General features: G+C 40.2%; 1 protein-coding gene across 2 annotated transcripts in view; it reads right to left on the bottom strand.

The window, feature by feature from the left end:
• Nucleotides 1-876: 876 nt before the first annotated feature.
• The window catches only part of MLLT3 (MLLT3 super elongation complex subunit), a 322,233-nt gene continuing 305,147 nt past the window's right edge, over nucleotides 877-17,962 (bottom strand). For both annotated transcript variants that reach the window (XM_055132210.1, XM_055132214.1), the window contains exons 9-11: nucleotides 15,864-15,935; nucleotides 14,131-14,202; nucleotides 877-5,168 (exon numbers count right to left, since the gene is read on the bottom strand). In XM_055132210.1, coding sequence (XP_054988185.1) covers nucleotides 5,037-5,168; nucleotides 14,131-14,202; nucleotides 15,864-15,935 — 276 coding nt within the window. In that variant the 3' untranslated portion in view covers nucleotides 877-5,036. The remainder of the gene's footprint in view (nucleotides 5,169-14,130; nucleotides 14,203-15,863; nucleotides 15,936-17,962) is intronic.

Raw genomic sequence — 17,962 nt, 5'->3', positions numbered from 1 at the left:
AACAGGGTTCTGAGGGATGGTGGGGCAAATATACTAAAGAAATCTGGCTCAGTATACTTCCGACGTGAGAACACTTGAGATAACATGCTGAATTGCACCCCCATAGGCCCACGATACCCACCATGACTTTCTCTATGCTGGAGAAAATGCAAGGTCATCATTTTAAAATAAACAAATGACTATCTATGCTGAAACAAGGGGTAAAGATTAGTTCAATATGAGGGCGGTCATTAGAAAGCTTAACAGCCAGTCAAGCTCATCTGGAACTGATGCTTTCACACCTAAAATCAGTTTTCAGTTGATAAGAGAGAAGATGGCCCACTATCATCTCCATAGTGATGGGGACAGCCTGGAGCTAGTTGAGTTTCTCAAATTTGATTGAAGTCTCTTTACTAAGAACTATAAGCATTACCTTCAAAGTCTTGGTTAGTTGTCAAATTAAAAATGAGTGTTTTATATTTTACACTAATTTTTCTCCTTCCCAATCAAAGAGCATTTTTTGCCACTAATGTGAATGCCGGCCCTGTCTATCTATCCCTGTCTAGTGAGAGAGTACAGCTTATGAACAGAACCTTCCAGAGGAATGGGGTGGGGGAGAGGAACGAAGAGGAAAAAATCTCATGCATTAAGTCACTGGTTCATCCCAATTATATGCCAAATCATTTTATGCCAAATTTCTGTAGAACTCACTGGCTTTTAGACAGAAAACTGTGCTAGACTCTCAAAGGGAAATGAGGTGAAGACCCTGTCCCCAGCGGCTCTGGTCTCTCCGTCCTTCTTCAATACGGTTAGCATCACTGTTTCAGAAAAGCTAGGAGCTCATTTTTTTCCTCTATGAAAGCAAAGCCACACTTTGGTGAAATGACTCTTAACCAATCAGTAAGACTATATATTGTAAAGAAAACGGAACCACAATAGATTAGATATAAATTTAAGTAAAACACCTATTTCTGTCAATCTGTACTTACATTTCAACATGTGTTTTCAAGACGGGAAATACATCTTACGAATGCCTTGCAGTTCACATAGTAGTATCTACACATACATACACAGTGTATCTTTCAACAGAACTACACATACACACTCCATTAAAAAAAGATACTGACAGATTTATAAAACGTATTGGCCTTGCATTGTTAATCTCAAGAATACATTTTTTTACTTAATTTATTTTTGCACTGCATGGCAGCTCTGGTCACCATAAAAGATCTGTCAGCATTTCCATCGTAACTATTTTCAGAATACTGGAGTACAAGCGCCAAAATACATATTTACAGTTTACAGACAGTGGTGGCTTTGTCTTCCTTTTATATTGACTTTGATGCATCTTTACAAGGAATATTCAAGGGTGGTAGTGCCTACCATAAAAAAAAGCATCATACAAAGCAAAAGAGGTCCAAAGATGTAGACTTCCAGCCCAAGACTAAACTAAGCAGCTGTAGTAGTCTTTATCATAGTCATGGATTTAGAGCAACAGTTCAAAGCAAGATCATAATGTATGAATGTGTATGCATTTGTATACAAAACACTAAAGGTGGAAAGCAATAAGCATACAGCAAGCTACTCCAGAGCTGATCACTTCCACAGTGAGAAAAATGAACACAAGCCACCAAACACAAACACTGAACAATTCCAACACTAAACATCCAACTCCATTACATAGGTAGAGTTAAAGTCACATCTCTCTTGAACAAGTATGAAAACCTGTTAATATGCATGGGGCTTGAAACCATATATGGGATGTTGCAGACCTAGACTGACTTTGTAAGGTGGATCTGCAAAAGATGTGAGCAAAACCTTTTTCTGCTGGGAAATAAAACCTTAGTGGAAGATAACCAATTTTATTGGCTTTTTCCACAAAAATGTGGGTAATTGTTCAGATTAGAGATTTTCTGAGCAATTTAAACATGCTTAAAATATTCAATTTTTGTCTTCTAGCATTTGTCTCCTGATCTCCAGTTTTACTGTGTTTCTATTTTGACATAATATGCAAGCATATATAGACATACACATTTGTTTACACAGAGCAGTGGATTATGATGAAAACATGATATAACTGCACATTCTTATTAACTTGATCGCTATAGCCTGCTAGAAACATCCCCTCTCATATATATATATATGTATATTGCTGCAAAACTAGAGGTAAAAGCTAATTTAGAAGGAAAAAGAAAAGTTCTGTACAAACATTTCCACCCCTCAAATTACTGGGGGAAACTTTAAAGAAAACTTATCATACTCTGGTGGGCTCAAATCATAGGCACACTCACCTGATTCATTTTATTTGAAATATTATATTCATATACCAAAGAAATTAAACCCTGCCATTTATCCTTTGTGCTTAAAAATCAAAGTCACTAGTAGGAGATACATGTGCCTAAATATTTTTCAACAGGTTCCAAATGTGAGTGTATATAAATGTGACAGATCTGAATGAGGTACTTTCGGGTTTAACTATTTGAAATTAATCAAAAGGGAATTTATTATTTCTGTGGTTAAAAACTAGATGAACGAGTATGATGTCTAAAGGATGACATAACTTTTACTCTACTGAAATTTCATGAATAACGCATGTCTTGCTGTCTTGATGAGTAGCAGGATGATGTTTTCCTGAATTGTTATCAATTTACAGACTTAAATTCTGAGATATTCTAAAGATACCTTCCTTTCAGTTCCTAAATTTTAGGTCTAAAGTTCGTCATTGCAATTGGTGTCTCTTCCGCATTATTTTTTCTTGCTTGATCATTTCTATGTATTACAGTTTCTTGGTTAGTAACCTAAGGAATAAAAGAATCTTTACATTGCCATATCATAGTTTTTTGCCACACAACTTATTACAAAAATAAAATGGCCCAAATGACATATGTACATTCCTAGCTAAACTACACAGACATTTTAGTTAAACCACATACACTTCTGGCTTAATTAGAATATGTGAATTAGCAGTTAGAAGTTTTAAAAGATTTTTAAATTTTGCAAAGAATTCCATACAAGCATTGCCCTCCCCTCTCACCTGTAGAGTTAATAACAAAACACAACTAAAACCACACAATTCATCAGTCACTTAATGTCCAAAATGATTCAGAAATACTCTTTGTAATTAAACATTTAGCAGTGGACTACACAACAAATGCTTCAAGTACGGTTCATGCCAATCATCAAGAGTCATAACATTATTGAAAAAGTACAGTTGTCCTCAGCAAGGACACTTCAGAGAAGTAATTTACACGGAGCATGGCTGTATTATAATTCTGTTAAAGGAAAAAATAGCGTCTTTGGATAGAAAGAAACAATGTTTAAAAAAATCCCCTTTTTAAAATGCAGAAAAAACTCCATTTCAGTCTGCATTTACATTACTACCCAAAAGAATGGGTCTGGAAAGACCATTTTTCTGTATAGACACTAGTTAATCTCTGTATGAAAAGACAGCATCTGGCATGAGAATAAACAAGGGAGATACTGGTCTATTAGCACACATAGAGACTTTCTTAAGGCTGATCCAGTGAATGAACCTTTGGATCCAGAAGTATTTCTTCGTTTCTTTTCTTTTCCGTTGAGTTCCTAGCAAAAACTTGGAAGATGAGCTGCTGTTCTCACTTCGTATTTCTCCACGTATGGAGAGGATGGAATAATGACACCAAAAGTACTTTGGTTGTATTTTTTTTTCCTTTTAAAAATAATTTGCTTTCTTTCGCATGCCACAGGACAGATTTCTAATTTCAAAACAGGGTATACATCAAGAACAAAAATCTCCTCCCTCCCCAAACCATCTTTATTTTCACCAATACAAGAAATCCTTCTGGAAACATAAGCAAGGGACTAAGCAGGTACTGAAATCACTGAATCTACACGTTAATACATAATCTGTTATGGCAGAATAACCAAGAATTTTTCCTCAAAGAAAGATGAAAATTTTCCAAATATAAAAAAGTCCACGGGGATCCTATGTGAATCAACAGAAATCTCTCATTCCAGGTTTTATGGTAAAGATGAGTAATAAAACACTGACAGCCAGAGAAAGCTGAAACTCTTACTAATAAATAGGCCCAAGTAAAGAATTTCTACAACATTTCTTTAGAAAACAGAACCAGAATTCCTTTTTTGAAAAATAAGGATCCTGTGGAATGCCTTTTGTTCCAAGTTTATCTAGTATAACCATAAAACAGACACAAGAATTGAAATGTGATGACAGCTCAACAATGTGGATGCAGGACATTTACAGGTACACTTGTTTCAAAGTCCTACAGGTTTATTGACTAAGGCTAGACAGCAATTCATATGATCCTATTTGGTGCATTTTCTACCATGGTCCAAGATCATTATATGGATACAGCCAAGGATTGGGCCCCAACTTTCAATAAAAAGATCACAAAGAAGAAAATCAGGGCGGCTATTTGGTCCCCCCAGTTGAGAATTTGTGTCCTGGAAGTTGGAAAAACAAAAGGTGGAAAATACAGAGACTGCAACAAGTTAAAGGACTTGGAAAAAGTTGGTGGAGAGTGGCACGGTATACGAGTAAGGTCATTGGGCTTGGGATGGCAAGGGCTGCATTGAAAGAGCATCCACGGGACCAAGTATTTATAATGTCTTGTGGGGTCATTCCCTCAACGACTTTAGAATATCTGTATGCGACAATAAATAGATCAGTTATGTAATAAGGCAGTGTGTTGAATATGCATTCGTCCTGTGGAATGAACCACCACAGAGAGATACATGATACCATACACATTCTTTAAGTTTTCTTGTGTTGTGTTTGATTTGTTTGTTTTCAAGGCTATCCAGGCTAACTCTTCCCGGGGATTTCCTTGGAGAGAAGAGTGGTCCACTGAGGCTGGTTTGCTTAACCTCTCCTTTATCAAGAGATGATGACTGGCTTTAAAGAAAAATAAAGCTGAAAGTTGTTCGATTTTTATTTTTTCCCTTTTGGTTGCATCATTGAGTGTTTTCATATAAACAAATAAAAAAAAATCACAACCAAAAAAAAAAAAACCAAACCACCAAAACAATAGTTTTTGATGCATCCAGTTGTTGTATCCTCAGGATGTTCCAGATGTTTCCAGGTAACTCTGTAGTTTACGAACTGTGGTTTTGTCCAGCGAGCAAAGGTCAAAATCAAATGTTGTGTTTGTGATATGAAAGTGTCCAGTTTCTTCTATAAGGTTCACAATCTAAAAGAGCAAAGAAAGTTAAGTTTGGGCAATAGCAACAGACATAAAAAAAATAGACACAACCGAAGGGGGTCAAAATATTATATATATTGTTCTAAGTGTATAAGAATCCTCATTTGGAGCCCAAAAGTTCCTATTCTAAGAGGTGGGGGGGGGGGGGTGAGTGTGACCTATCTCTTAGAGAATTTGTTAAGTCAGAGAATGTTATCAATGTGAGCAGGCAGCTAGTTTTTGTCATTCATGGAAGTCCTGCTTTCAAGTCAATAGCCTATACTACTCTAGAGACAAAATGTCTCCCTTATCCCACAGTTATATCCCTGGGCTAGGAAGAGGCAAGATTTCAAGATTCCTTTGAAAAGTGATTACCTCTTTAGGGACAGAAGGAAGTTCCTAGCAATAACAAAGGTATTTGTTTTTTTTTTTTTTAAAAAAAAGGTATGTAGGTCTATGCATAAATATGCATACAGGTAATGATTCAACTCTCCTTTCTGATTACCTTATTGCTGAAAATTTAGAAATCAAAGAACTCTAAAAGAAATGTAGGAAAGGATCAAGGAGATGCCCACAGGGCAAGAACTTGGGGACTTGACCCAGCCCCCTTTGTTCCCAGAGCACTGCTGGATGGAACCCCTCAAAATGAAAAATAGACTGAAAAAAAAAGAGAGAAGAGAAAAAAATTATTTATGATCCCCTGTAGATCATGGACAATCACTGGAAAATGGGCTTTAGGGAAACTTGGGGCATAGGAACTATTTTATTGTTTAATTTGGGTACTGGCTACAATCAGTTTGTTCATCTCACTGCAAATTTTTGTGAAACTTTAATTTAAAAAAAAGCATTTTTCCTACTTCTCATTCCACTCATTCTATTCTCTTGAATACTGGGTGTTAAGCGTTATCTAGGACAAGAAAGCAAGCTTCTCATACCCTGTTTGGAATAGTTAGTCCTTTCTTACTGTATTGTAGCTTTCAAAAATATGATAAACAAAACTGGGGACAGAGGCACGTCTTTCCCTGGCTCTCAGGAACATGCTTCTGAAGTTTCAGTATTAAGAATGATGTTGGTCAATGGTTTTAGAGAGTTTTTTTTTTTTTTATCATGGTTCCATTCCCATTTTACTAATAATTTTACTAGAAGTGAAGATCATCCCTAGGTAACATGGATTCTCCTTTTGTTTGATTTTGTTTTGGGGTCACACCCAGCTGTACTCAGAAGTTACTCCTGTCTCTGTGCTCAAAGATCATCCCTGGGAGTCAGGGGACCATAGAGCATCTGGAGATGGCACCCAGGTCTGCCAGGCAAGGCAAGAGCGTATGCACTGAATTATTGTCCCAGTCCTGGGAATGTGAATTTTAAGTAAAGTAGTCTATCAAGTCTCCTAAAAAGATGTCCAGATTAAGTCCCATTCCAAAGACCTAACAAACTGAGACCCCCCTGCTACAATAAGCATCTGTTCCCAGGAAGTTCTAGGGGCCCTAACATTACTCCATTCTGCCCACAGTTCCTAGAACTGGCCTAGGCACCCTTGCCTTATCAGTCTGTCCCAGCAACACATACATTTTATGCCTTTGCACCCAAATTTCTAGAACTGACCACACCACTCCCTTCAGGAATGGGCAAAAAAAAAAAAAAAATTTAATTATCTTTTTTTGGATTGGATCAGGACATTTCACATTTTATCCAAATTACATAAAAGAAATGTGTTTATCTTTTCTAAGTGATTTGCCTTAGAATATTTTTATATAATTTACTTTTACCCTGAAATTGGGTTCATGGCTCCTGCTTGTCCCCTCCCAGAATAAAACAGAAGCTTCCCTCCTGAAGCAGCCCAGATAAACAGCGTGGTCCCCTGAGTAAGCTAGATAGGTCTCTCTCTTTAGAGGCCTCCACTCCGTCCCTCTGAGCAGTGAACTCTTTTTCAAGAAAACTCACTTCGCTCTACCTAAACTGTCTTGCTCCTGGTAAATTTTTTACCATCCCAAGGCTTGAGACCCAGTTTGGGTTTCAGCACTTCCTTGGGACCCTTAGTTAAGTATGTATGGACGCTGGGGGAGCAGAGTGCCACAGGTAGGACACTTGCCTTGCATAAGGCTGACCTGTGTTCAATCCCCAGCATCCTATATAGTCTACCGAGCCCCACCAGATGTGTTCCATGAACAGAGAGGTAGGAATAAGTCCTGAGCACAGTTAGGTGTGGTTGAAAAACTTATTTTAAAAAAAGAAAAAAAAAAGCATGTGTGCTGGGGTAAATTGGCCTGGCAGAGGGTGATTTTTGCAAGCTTTGCAGGGGAAAAAGCAAAATAAGCATTGGAGAATACAAATAGAACTCAGTGTTCACTTCTTTCTCTTGTCTCTATTATTCCCTTCCTGTCACTCATTTCTGAGTCTTTATTCTAATAATCTTTTTTTAAAAGTGTAATTATTTAACATTTTATTTCCTAAATGAAGTTTCAGATGAGTTAATTTTAGGTTGAAAACAGCAGCATGGAAACTTCTGACCTTCTCTTTCACAATTGGTTTTCTTAAAAAAAAAAAAAAGAGTAAATTTGTGAACTATTCACTCTGGGTCAATGACTTGCAATAGAAAATGTGTTTCCCATTCCTCCCGTATTTGACTTCCACGGGAGCATAAAAGACACATCGAGCCCCAATCCAATTAATTGCACAACTCTGGGTTGGCTGCTATGGCCTTATTCAACCTTTGGAAGCATTTTTTTCCCCCCCAGATAAACTATGAGTTTAATAATCACGCTAGTTACTCCCATGGCGAAACCATGACAGACACAGCAAACAGCCTCTAATGTCCACTTAGCCCCTCTTCTTACCAACAGAAGCCTTATTTTCAGAGTGTGGCATCATGCCCAGTTAAAGTACTTGGCAGATACCATTCCACACAACCCATTGGTTAGAAGCTTGGGGAAAATGTTTTGAAAAGAACACCACCCACAATGGGCAAGTGCCTTCTGCCCTGTGCCCTACCTCCGGTCTGGGATGAAGCTGTCTTTTGGAAATGCGGAGGCTATTTTCCCTTCATGAAGATGATTGCGAGATATGAAAGATGGCAGAGCAGGACGGCAAAGAGATGTTCTCAGCATGGTTTCTTTCAGGCCACTACATTGCCTACAGGAGACTTACCTCCCGGCCTCTAGAACCCTAGAGTGGGAGAGGGAGTGTCACTGCCTTAAACATTGGACCCAGTGCTGAAGAGACTACTAAGGGGATAGTAGTTTGCCCAGTTATAATTAAATAAGTACAAGTTGAATTGCTCAAGGGTAAAGGAGATAGCCCAAAAGACTAGACAACTCAGGCCTTGCCTGCAGAGGCCCTGACTACATCCTCAGCAACGCCTGGTGTCCCCGGGAATGCTGCGCCCACACAGTGCTTCATTGCTGGGCCTGAACAGCGAAGCATTACACTAACCACACAACTGTGCTGACTGTGACCAGGAATGGCCGCCTGCCTTAGGCACTATTCGAAAGACCTCTCTAAAAGAATTATTTCTTTATGTAATTCAGGAGCAAGATTTTCTCATAAATACTCAAATCTACAAAAATTCCACCGTCACCTATTTGATGAATGCATAATCACAGAGCTTTGGATAAGTCACCCTCCTACAGCTAACATATATACTGATGGAAGCAAAATTCTGTGATCGCACACAGACCTTTCAAGGTGAGCATGTGCTCATGATACACTGACTATTGATTGAATTAGTAATAATGTCTAGAAAGCACTCTCATTTTGTTTTTTTTCTTATCGTGTAGAAATACTACAGACTTGGTGAAAAGGAATATATTTCAGGGAGAAACAAATAGCCTTCCAATTTGTACAACAGTGGCAGCAAATGACAATTATTTCAAAGTGACTCCTCTTGCCCACTCTGTTCATCGGACTCAATGTTCTAACTTCTCCATCTTTCATCTGTAAAATGGGGTTTGGGCCACATGTGCACACTCCCACCTCCCCTTTTCAGCAATGCAGAGCATCAAATAAGATGCAGTCCATGAAGCTTCCTTATAACCTGTAAATTGCTACAAAGATCAGTTAAACATGATTATGATTAATTACCATTTAAACATAAACTTAATTGTGTGAGAGAAAACTCTAGGGGAACAAACAATCAGACCCAGTGTTTTTGTCTCCACCCATCACTGCCATTTCATTAGCATTAAGACAAAGGAAATAGAGTGAATACTACAAACTAAAATTCAGAACAGACCTACTGAAGGTTTAAAAAAAAACAGAAGTTTGCAGGGGGAAAGCAAGAAAACTGGGAGAAGAGGAAGGGAATGAAAAAGAAAAGTAGTTGAATAACAAGCTAAAACCACAATGGGGTGGAAAGTACAACTCTTGGTTTTCTCTTTAAATCGATGGACCTTCCCTCTCTCTCTCTCTCTCTCTCTCTCTCTCTCTCTCTCTCTCTCTCTCTCTCTCTCTCTCTCACACACACACACACACACACACACTTAAAAAAATAGCTTTCTGTCTTAAAATTACATGTCTCACTTATTACTTAAAAATAAACAGAAAACAGAATAATAAAAATATCTCTGAGAAAAAAAAAAGCCACTTGATTTTAAAGCATAATAATACAACTGTCCACTACGAAGTTCAGGCCTTTTCACATCATATCATTGTAATATCTTGTTGGTTTCCAAGACTTCAATCATAAGCCTCCTACTTCCTGCACAACCAGCAAACCCCACCTTGCCTGCAGCCACAAACACACCGAGATAAGAAAGAATCTGATCACTCTAACTAAGGAGCCCTGCAATTTTATGAGAACCTTAAGAGCACATCAAGATAAAGGCAGAACACCCTGAAAGCAGAAATGGGGGCTATTTGCCTAAGGAAATAGAATTAGTACTCTGAATTATGAGAGCATGTCCTGGTGTCCTCCTCTAAAGACTTCAGAAGGAAAAATAAACATGGTTTCTTTTTTAAGAACACTGGTAGTGAGAGGAACAAAAACACAGTATTACCAGACTTTCTTCCAGTGACACAAGTCACAAAGCCTAAATACACCCTGCCTAAAAAAGGGCCTAAAATACACCACAAAGGATGCGGCGGTGCCTGTCTGCAGGAATCCCATGCTCAGCTGATGCACCAAGGCATGGAACTGCAGTAAGTCCTAGGAGACAGAGTGTCTGCTTCTAAGGGACACAGACAGGGACACTGGGGCGGTGTGGGGAGTAGAAAGGAGGAATAAAATATATGTTTTATTAACTCAGTCCTCCAATGATGGTAGTTGTGAAAACACATGCAATAGATTTTTTTTTTATATAAAGTAGTGCGCGCGCGTGCGTGCGTGTGTGTGTGTGTGTGTGTGTGTGTGTCTGCACATGTGGGGTTGGATGCAGGGTTTTTACCACTAAAATTTTTCTAAAATTTAAGCAGGGCAGACCAGTTCATTAAATCAGTGGCTCCTTTTCACAACCCTGTTCACAAAGGTGGACACAGTCTTCCTGGAAAAGTGTCTTTAAAAAAACAAAACAAAACACCAGCTTCTTTCTGCCCAGAGTAGCTTCTTCATGGAGTGAGAAGTAATCAGCAAGATTTGCTATAAGGTCCTCCTGCCTACATTTGCCAAGCCAGGTTTGTGCACTCTTATATCTTCCTACGGAGTGGCTGTGGCTCTGGGCTGGGAAGCACTGGGCACTGAGTGACCATGAACCTCTGAGGTCATAAGTGGCCTTCAGGCTCTAGTCTACAAGGGACTCAAGAGGACGGTTTCCCTGGAGGATGAAATTCTTCCCAGCAGGACACATCTCTAAGGGGCTTCTCTGTGGTCAGGAGGAAACCCCAAGAGAATCACCGTTCATTCCCTATCTCCCCGAAAATGGTCCTGAGAGTCCAAGAGCTCTGCTGCTAAATTATCTTTAACGCTGTCCTGATTTTCCTCAGAGCTTTCTTCTCTTGCTAAGTCAGATGCAAATCTAGACTCTGAGTTGGAAGGCTAGAAAAGTTAGACAGACTCAACCAGCATCTCCAAATAAATGTGGGATGCACAGTATAGAGAAAAAGCCCGCTTCTCAGTCAGTCCTAGGTATTGACACCTTGCTGTGACTGTGTCCACAGAACTGGATATTTACTCCTTGGAAAACCGACAAGACGACAAGCTTGGAATGGAGTGACAGTCCAGTTTCTGGCACAGGGCCCACCCAGGTTCAATTCCCGACACCATGTATGTGCTCTCCAAGACCACAAGGAGTGATCCCTTGGCACAGAGAAGGGAGTAAGCCCTGATAACTGCTGGGGTCCCCCAAATAAAAACACAAACAAAAGAACACAAGCTCAGGTAAGATACTTTCTTGCCTATAGCTAGAACTGTATGACTCTGGAACTGCATATGGTGACTCCCCTCCTCCAAACACTGCCAGGTGTCACTCCTCAGCACAGAGTCAGAAACTGTCCTGGAACACCTCTGGGTATGTCTCCCAAATTCCCCCTCCAAAAAAAACCCCCCAAAAACAAAAAACAGGCTCAGTGGTCAAGCACTTGTCTTGCACTTGAGAGACCTTGAGATGGATCTGACCTTGAGATGGATCTCTGGAACCAGTGAATACACACGCAAAAAAAATCAGAAGTGTTCTGCAACCTCCCTAGCCCCCCCTCCCTCAACCCTTACAAAAAAGGATGCTCTATCACGTGCTTTCTGCTCATTACACTAGACACTGGGTGCCAGAACTGTATGCTTCCAGAATAAAACAAAGAGATGAACCACTTTTAGAGAGTCAAATAAAGTGCCAGACCTGGATGTTTTGATAAAACGCATTTAATAGGAAATAACCTAGTGTGAGAGCCTGGGCTCCCCACCAGTCTCTGTAGGTGTTGGGCTCTGCCTACAGAGGCCAGACAAGCGGGGTGGAATGTGTTCCCCATGATGAGCGGCTCTCAAGGTGGAGGATAACATTAGTCCTCAATAGTGCTACGTTTTACAATAGGAATTAATTAAGCAGTAAACCGTGACAGGACATGCATCATGGTATCATAATCACAAGCCTCAGCTGCATTACAAGGCAAAAGGCCAAAGACGGAGAGCTTTCAACCAGCCTGGGAATGCAATTAGGGTGAAACGCTGTGCACCCTGGAGTGCCTTTATGCCAGGTTAAAAATTCATAGATCTCCTTCTCTCCCTCTAGAACACTAAAATAATCTGCTTTGATGGAATTCTCAAGTCAGCCACCTTCCCTCACATTCTTTGAAAGGTCAGAATAAAGGACATGAACCTGGGAATGCCAATGACACCGGAAGGGAAGACCCTCCATAGAGTCATCAGCTGGGCCTTCTTTGTGCAAGTGTCTGACTCTCCCTAGACATCTGTCTTGCTCTCCTCTTGGGGTTCAGCTGGGGTATTAATAGTTTTTTTGGACAACTGCTCCACAGTGGCTCAGAGCTGGTGGTAGAGGACGAGGGGAAGGTCAGTTAACAGATAGACCACCACCATTTGGTCAGTTCGGTCCAAATAATTGGTTAAGAGGCAGGGAGAGCAAATCTCAGTTCTACAGAAGAAAACAGAAGGAAAGATTATCAAAGTACTGGGAAATGTCTTAGGGCAAGTTACTCAAACCCTGCTTTCCTACTGATCACACACTTAAATGACAATGCAAAATATGCCACTTAGTCCCTATTAAGAATTATAGGTCTGAGGGGCTGGAGCAATAGCACAGTGGGTAGGCCATTTGCCTTGCACGCGGCTGACCTGGGTTGATCCCCAGCATCCCATATGGTCCCCTGAGCACCGCCAGGAGTAATTCCTGAGTGCAGAGCCAGGAGTAACCCCTGTGCATCGCCAGGTGTGACCCAAAAAGCAAAAAAAAAAAAAAAGAGTTATAGGTCTGAGGTCAGACAGATGGCCTGGACGGGCAGGAGCGCATGTGCTCTGCATGTTCGAGGCTGGCTTCAAGCCCACACATTGCATGGCTCCTTGAGCACTTCAAGGAGTGATCATAGAGCAGAATGGTTCCTGAGCACCACCAGGTGTGGCCCCAAAAAACAAAATAAGACAAAGAGTAACTCTAGGTGTCTACTCTTTTCTTCAAATCTGAAACTCTGAAAGAGTTAAAAGCTTATCAGGGTAATCAGGAAACTCGGCAAGTTTGAGAGTGTGCATTTATAGGTTTTAGTAAAAATGTACACAGAATAGAAATGTGACCATAAATATGACTGTCAGGGTATTAATGTGGCCATTAAACATGAAAAAGAAAAAAACAAAAGCCAACCCCCACACAGCTGGGGTAGATTAAGTACTACAAGTCAGAGAAAACAGTATAAATAAGTAAGTAAGTAAATAAATAAATAAATTTAAACAGTGAAATAATCTACAAATTTTCCCCTGGAATTTAGAATATTACCTTCTCTCTGGGCATTAAAGGAAACTTATTCTATTCATACCCACTTCTACTGCAATGAACACACCATACTGTACCTGTATGAAAACTGAAACCACCCTCTTATCTCAAGACATCAAATTGCACAAACAGAACTTTCCCTACTCTGCAAGTCTTCCACAGCTAAGCTTGTAATAATAGAATGTATGCTGTACGAAATAACAGAAATGAGGAAAGTATTAATTTTCCGTAGAATAGCATAAGACAAAAGGTTACTAAATTGAATCACAAATGTTCACAACACTTGCCTGAAATTCTTATCACTGTTTTCCTTGCACATCAGTAGCTGGGCCCAAAAGCTTTTACATTCTCCTTTTCGGTTCATGTTCTGACCTCCATGGAGGGATGGGGACATGCCCGCCACATCCCCTCCAGAAACGCATTGCTCTCCAGGATGGCACCATAGTATTTGGGCAGCTCTGAAAATAAGTGCCCTTCCTAAACAACTGGAGTGGCCTGAGCCCGGTTCTGACCACTGGGGGCTGGCCTGGGCTCTGGTGCTTTCATCTGGCCCTAAAGCAAAAGAATTCTGGAGGTCTCTGGAAGGGGTTGTTTGATGAAACAACTCTCACCTGCTGCAGAATGTGTCTTTCCCTCAGCGTCATTAACCTTCTGTGGAGCTCTACCAGTTCATCTAGGTATGCCTGCAAGAGAAGAGCACCCCCCACCCCGACATGAGAGTAAATACACAGGAATGTACAGGCAGCAGGAGGCTGCACAGCACTCTGCTCCCCTCCGCTCCCCTCCCTTCACTGCTGCAGACTCAGTGCCCGGACTCAGTGCCCAAGGCCGCTGCAAGCTCTCTCCCAAGCCACTATTACCATAAGGAAGGTGCCTTCTTTCAAAAGGCCAATTCTTGAACTTTTTATTCCCAACAAGAGACCAGCATGCAGATTCATTCTTTCCCGGCAAGGATTCAACAAACAAAAAGAGGAACTATCAGGAAATGATGCATTTGCACAGGGTACCACAGGACTCTCTCACTGTTTTCAAGTTTTCAACCTTAGAAGAATTTTAGCAAAGAAATGGAAAAAGAGACCATATGTAGAAATATCAATGGCCATTACCAATAATGTCATGGAAAATGCCAAATTAAAAAAAAAAAAGCCTTCTCAGGATAAAGAGGTATCTCAAAGGGCTAGCATGCCTGTTTTGCACATAGGAGGCCCAGCAGGCTTGATGTCCAGCACCTCATAGACCCCAGAGCACATCACTATATGAGAGTAATACACTAAGCATTACTGGATATGAACATCCCCCTCCCAAAACAACATCATCATCATCATCATCATCATCATCATCATCATCATCATCATCATCGGCATCATCGTCATCATCATCAAAACCAGCAACAACAACAAAAAAAAATCTGATAGTTCCTCTTCCATTTGTTGAATCCTTGCTGGGAAAGAATGAGTCTGCTTGCTGGAATCTTGTTGGGAATAAACAGTTCAATGTTCATAGCTAACATTGCTAATAACATCAACCGACAGACAGAAGAATGTCTTGTGAAAATAAAGAGATCATTATCCAAATTAGCAGAGACGTCTCTCTGTCCATGAGCATACTCTTGAAACTTTTCTTTAGCATTATGATATGGATGTTCCTAGAGCCATTGTCAATAAAGGCACAGGAAAAGCCCGATGAGGCAGTAGCCGGGCTGGCCCTGAATCCTCGAAGCATGTATGAATCCAGCCCACACCAGGTGACTAAATGCACCTCTCGCCTCAAAAAGGTCTCACAGCCAGACTTCAGGTACATGATGCGCATTTGCACAAAATACACTGCACCAAGTACAGATGCCCAGATCACCTATGTCTGAGATTTGTTAGCTACTGTATACCTTTACCTGAAATCTTACTATCTCCCAAATCAATATACATTAAATGCCCAAGCAAGGAAGAGATCATGGCAAATGTAGCACAAAATCAATCTTAATATTGAGATGTAATCAAAACTTGGAGAATAAACTCTAAGACACTATGAAAAAGTGTTCTTCACTTCAGAATCTTGGGAACTTCTGAGAAACAAATAAAAAACCATTAAAGATGAGAAAGAGAGGGGCTGGAGCCATAGTACAGCAGGTAGGGTGTTTGCCTTGCACACGGCCGACCTGGGTTTGAATCCCAGCATCCCATATGGCCCCTCCAGCACAGACAGGAGTACTTCCTGAGTGCAAAGCCAGGGTAACCCCTGTGCATCACTAGGTGTGACCCAAGGGAAAAAAAAAAAGATGATCAAGAGAAACAAAATAGAACAGGTATTTCAGGGCTGAGGTCTTCACAGTAAAGGACTGCAAACCTACCTTGTCGCATTCACCATTCTTTATTTGTTTATCTGATTTGCTTTGCTTTATTGGACTTTTCACTTCAAGAATCTAGGGATCAAAGAGAATATCATTAAATTTGACTGTAAGCACTTCTCAGCTAACCTTCTACCAAGACAAAGACATGAATGAAACATCACACAATAACATCACTTCCCAAATAGCATTGTGCTTCTATACACTTTTTGTCTCTTCTAATATTACTTTTTCTTGGAAAATAAATGACTTGTGCCTGAAATGCTGAGTCAGAGCAACAGAACTTACAGAGTAAAACATGATAAGAAAATGACCTAGGCTCCCAAGGCTGTATCTCTCTCATGCCAACACTCTCACACATACGTACAACAGCTGAGTTATACTGGATTATAGTCCCCTCTAGCAAAAATTTTTCTTATACATTCTGCTATTTCAGCATGGCTATCAAGGCTGGGAACGTACAGATGATAAAGCAAACACTGAAATATGCTTTTTAGTACCTGGCTGGCCTTCAGATTCTAAAAATTACTCATATTTATTAAATTGACACAGCTTAAAAAAAATAAAGAGGGCCATCAGTACACTAACTGTTCCCAACTTAGGACCCTCCAAGCCCACAAATCGGAGCGAGGACTGCTTTCTGTGTGGTAACCTATAATAAAATATCAAATGGCTTTCCTTTCATCTGGACCCATTTTAGTTTAGATTATAAATACTAGTTTTGGTACCGTTCAATGAGGAGTAACTAATTAATAAAAAACAAGAAACAATGATTAGTTGACAAATACAGTTGATTTATTGAAGAACATAAAGAAATTTGAGGATCAACTTGAGGATCATAAAGAAAATATTTAAGTATCCTTTGTTTAAAATGGTTGAGAACCACTGTAGTTACTGATACGTGTTCACAGATATATGTGAACTAATAAAGCTAAATCATTTGCCTTCTCATCACAACCTCATCACCAAGAGTTGTTATAATCTGAAGATAAGTTTCAGGAAGAAAATGCCCAATAAAGGATTTACTTAAGAAACGTCAGACTCCTACTGCTCTTTTTTTTTCCATTTAGGCAATTACACACACATACACAAACACACATCTCAGTTCTGTTGAGGGGTCTATCGCATTCCACAATACAAAGAAGATCTTACAAATTAGCCCACTTTTGATTTGTAGTGGGAAGATCTCTTATTGGTGCTCAGAGACATTCCAGTCCTGGTCACATCATTTAACATTGGGGCCTCAAAAAAATGAGATGAATGAGAGATGAATAAGCTACACACAGGTTCTCATTCAATTATAAAAGTTCATACATCTAATATTGTACTTGTTGAACACAGAACCGTGACATTCTAGAAATGACTGAAATGCTTCTAAAACTGATCTATTTTTCTTTTAAGTTTAGAATAATGCTTGAGTAAGAAGTGAGCTTTTCTCATGGGGTCTTTCCTAAGAATTGCCTTTAAGTCTTCATTTTTTTTTTGAAGGTTATGATAACAGACATCCAATTGGTCAAGGCTAACTGAAAGCCCAATATTTTTGGCACCACAAAGAAATCACTTAACAGCACAGGTAAGGCAAAGACTTTTTAGCACGTTCCATCAGGAAGAAAGCCAAGATCTCCCTCACTGTTCAGAGTGTTCAGAATTCCCTCCTCTCTATTGTTGTTGGAAACGACCTCCAGGGAAAACTGAGATGAGAGATTTGCGGGAACTAGGTCGGTAGATGGCACTCCTCGCCAATTGCAGATACGGGGCTGCGGGCTGTGCAGAGACAATCTGCTGAGATTTCAGGCAGAAATCTATTGAGAAAACAAGCCCGACTGCTTGCCTTGTTTGTGCATCAGAAAAAATGGGATCTTCTTCCCCTCATCCTGTGTCCACCCTCCCGCTCCCGTTCCCCGAATCCCTGTCCTGAATATGTAACAGAACTTCGCTCACTAGGCTTTGCGTGTTCAGCCACGTTCTTTACAAAGCAGAAAGCAGACAACATTCGGGTGCTCAAATCCCACCCGACACATTCCGAAAGTGCTACAGTGCAGAAGGCCAAACTACATTGAAATCCTAGTTTCTTTCTTCTGAAGCTGCAGTGGCAGGAACAA

The sequence above is a fragment of the Sorex araneus genome, chromosome 1, assembly GCF_027595985.1.
Source record: "Sorex araneus isolate mSorAra2 chromosome 1, mSorAra2.pri, whole genome shotgun sequence".
NCBI lineage: Eukaryota > Metazoa > Chordata > Mammalia > Eulipotyphla > Soricidae > Sorex > Sorex araneus.
Note: the sequence above shows the minus strand (reverse complement) of the source record. Positions and strands in the feature narration are given on the sequence as shown.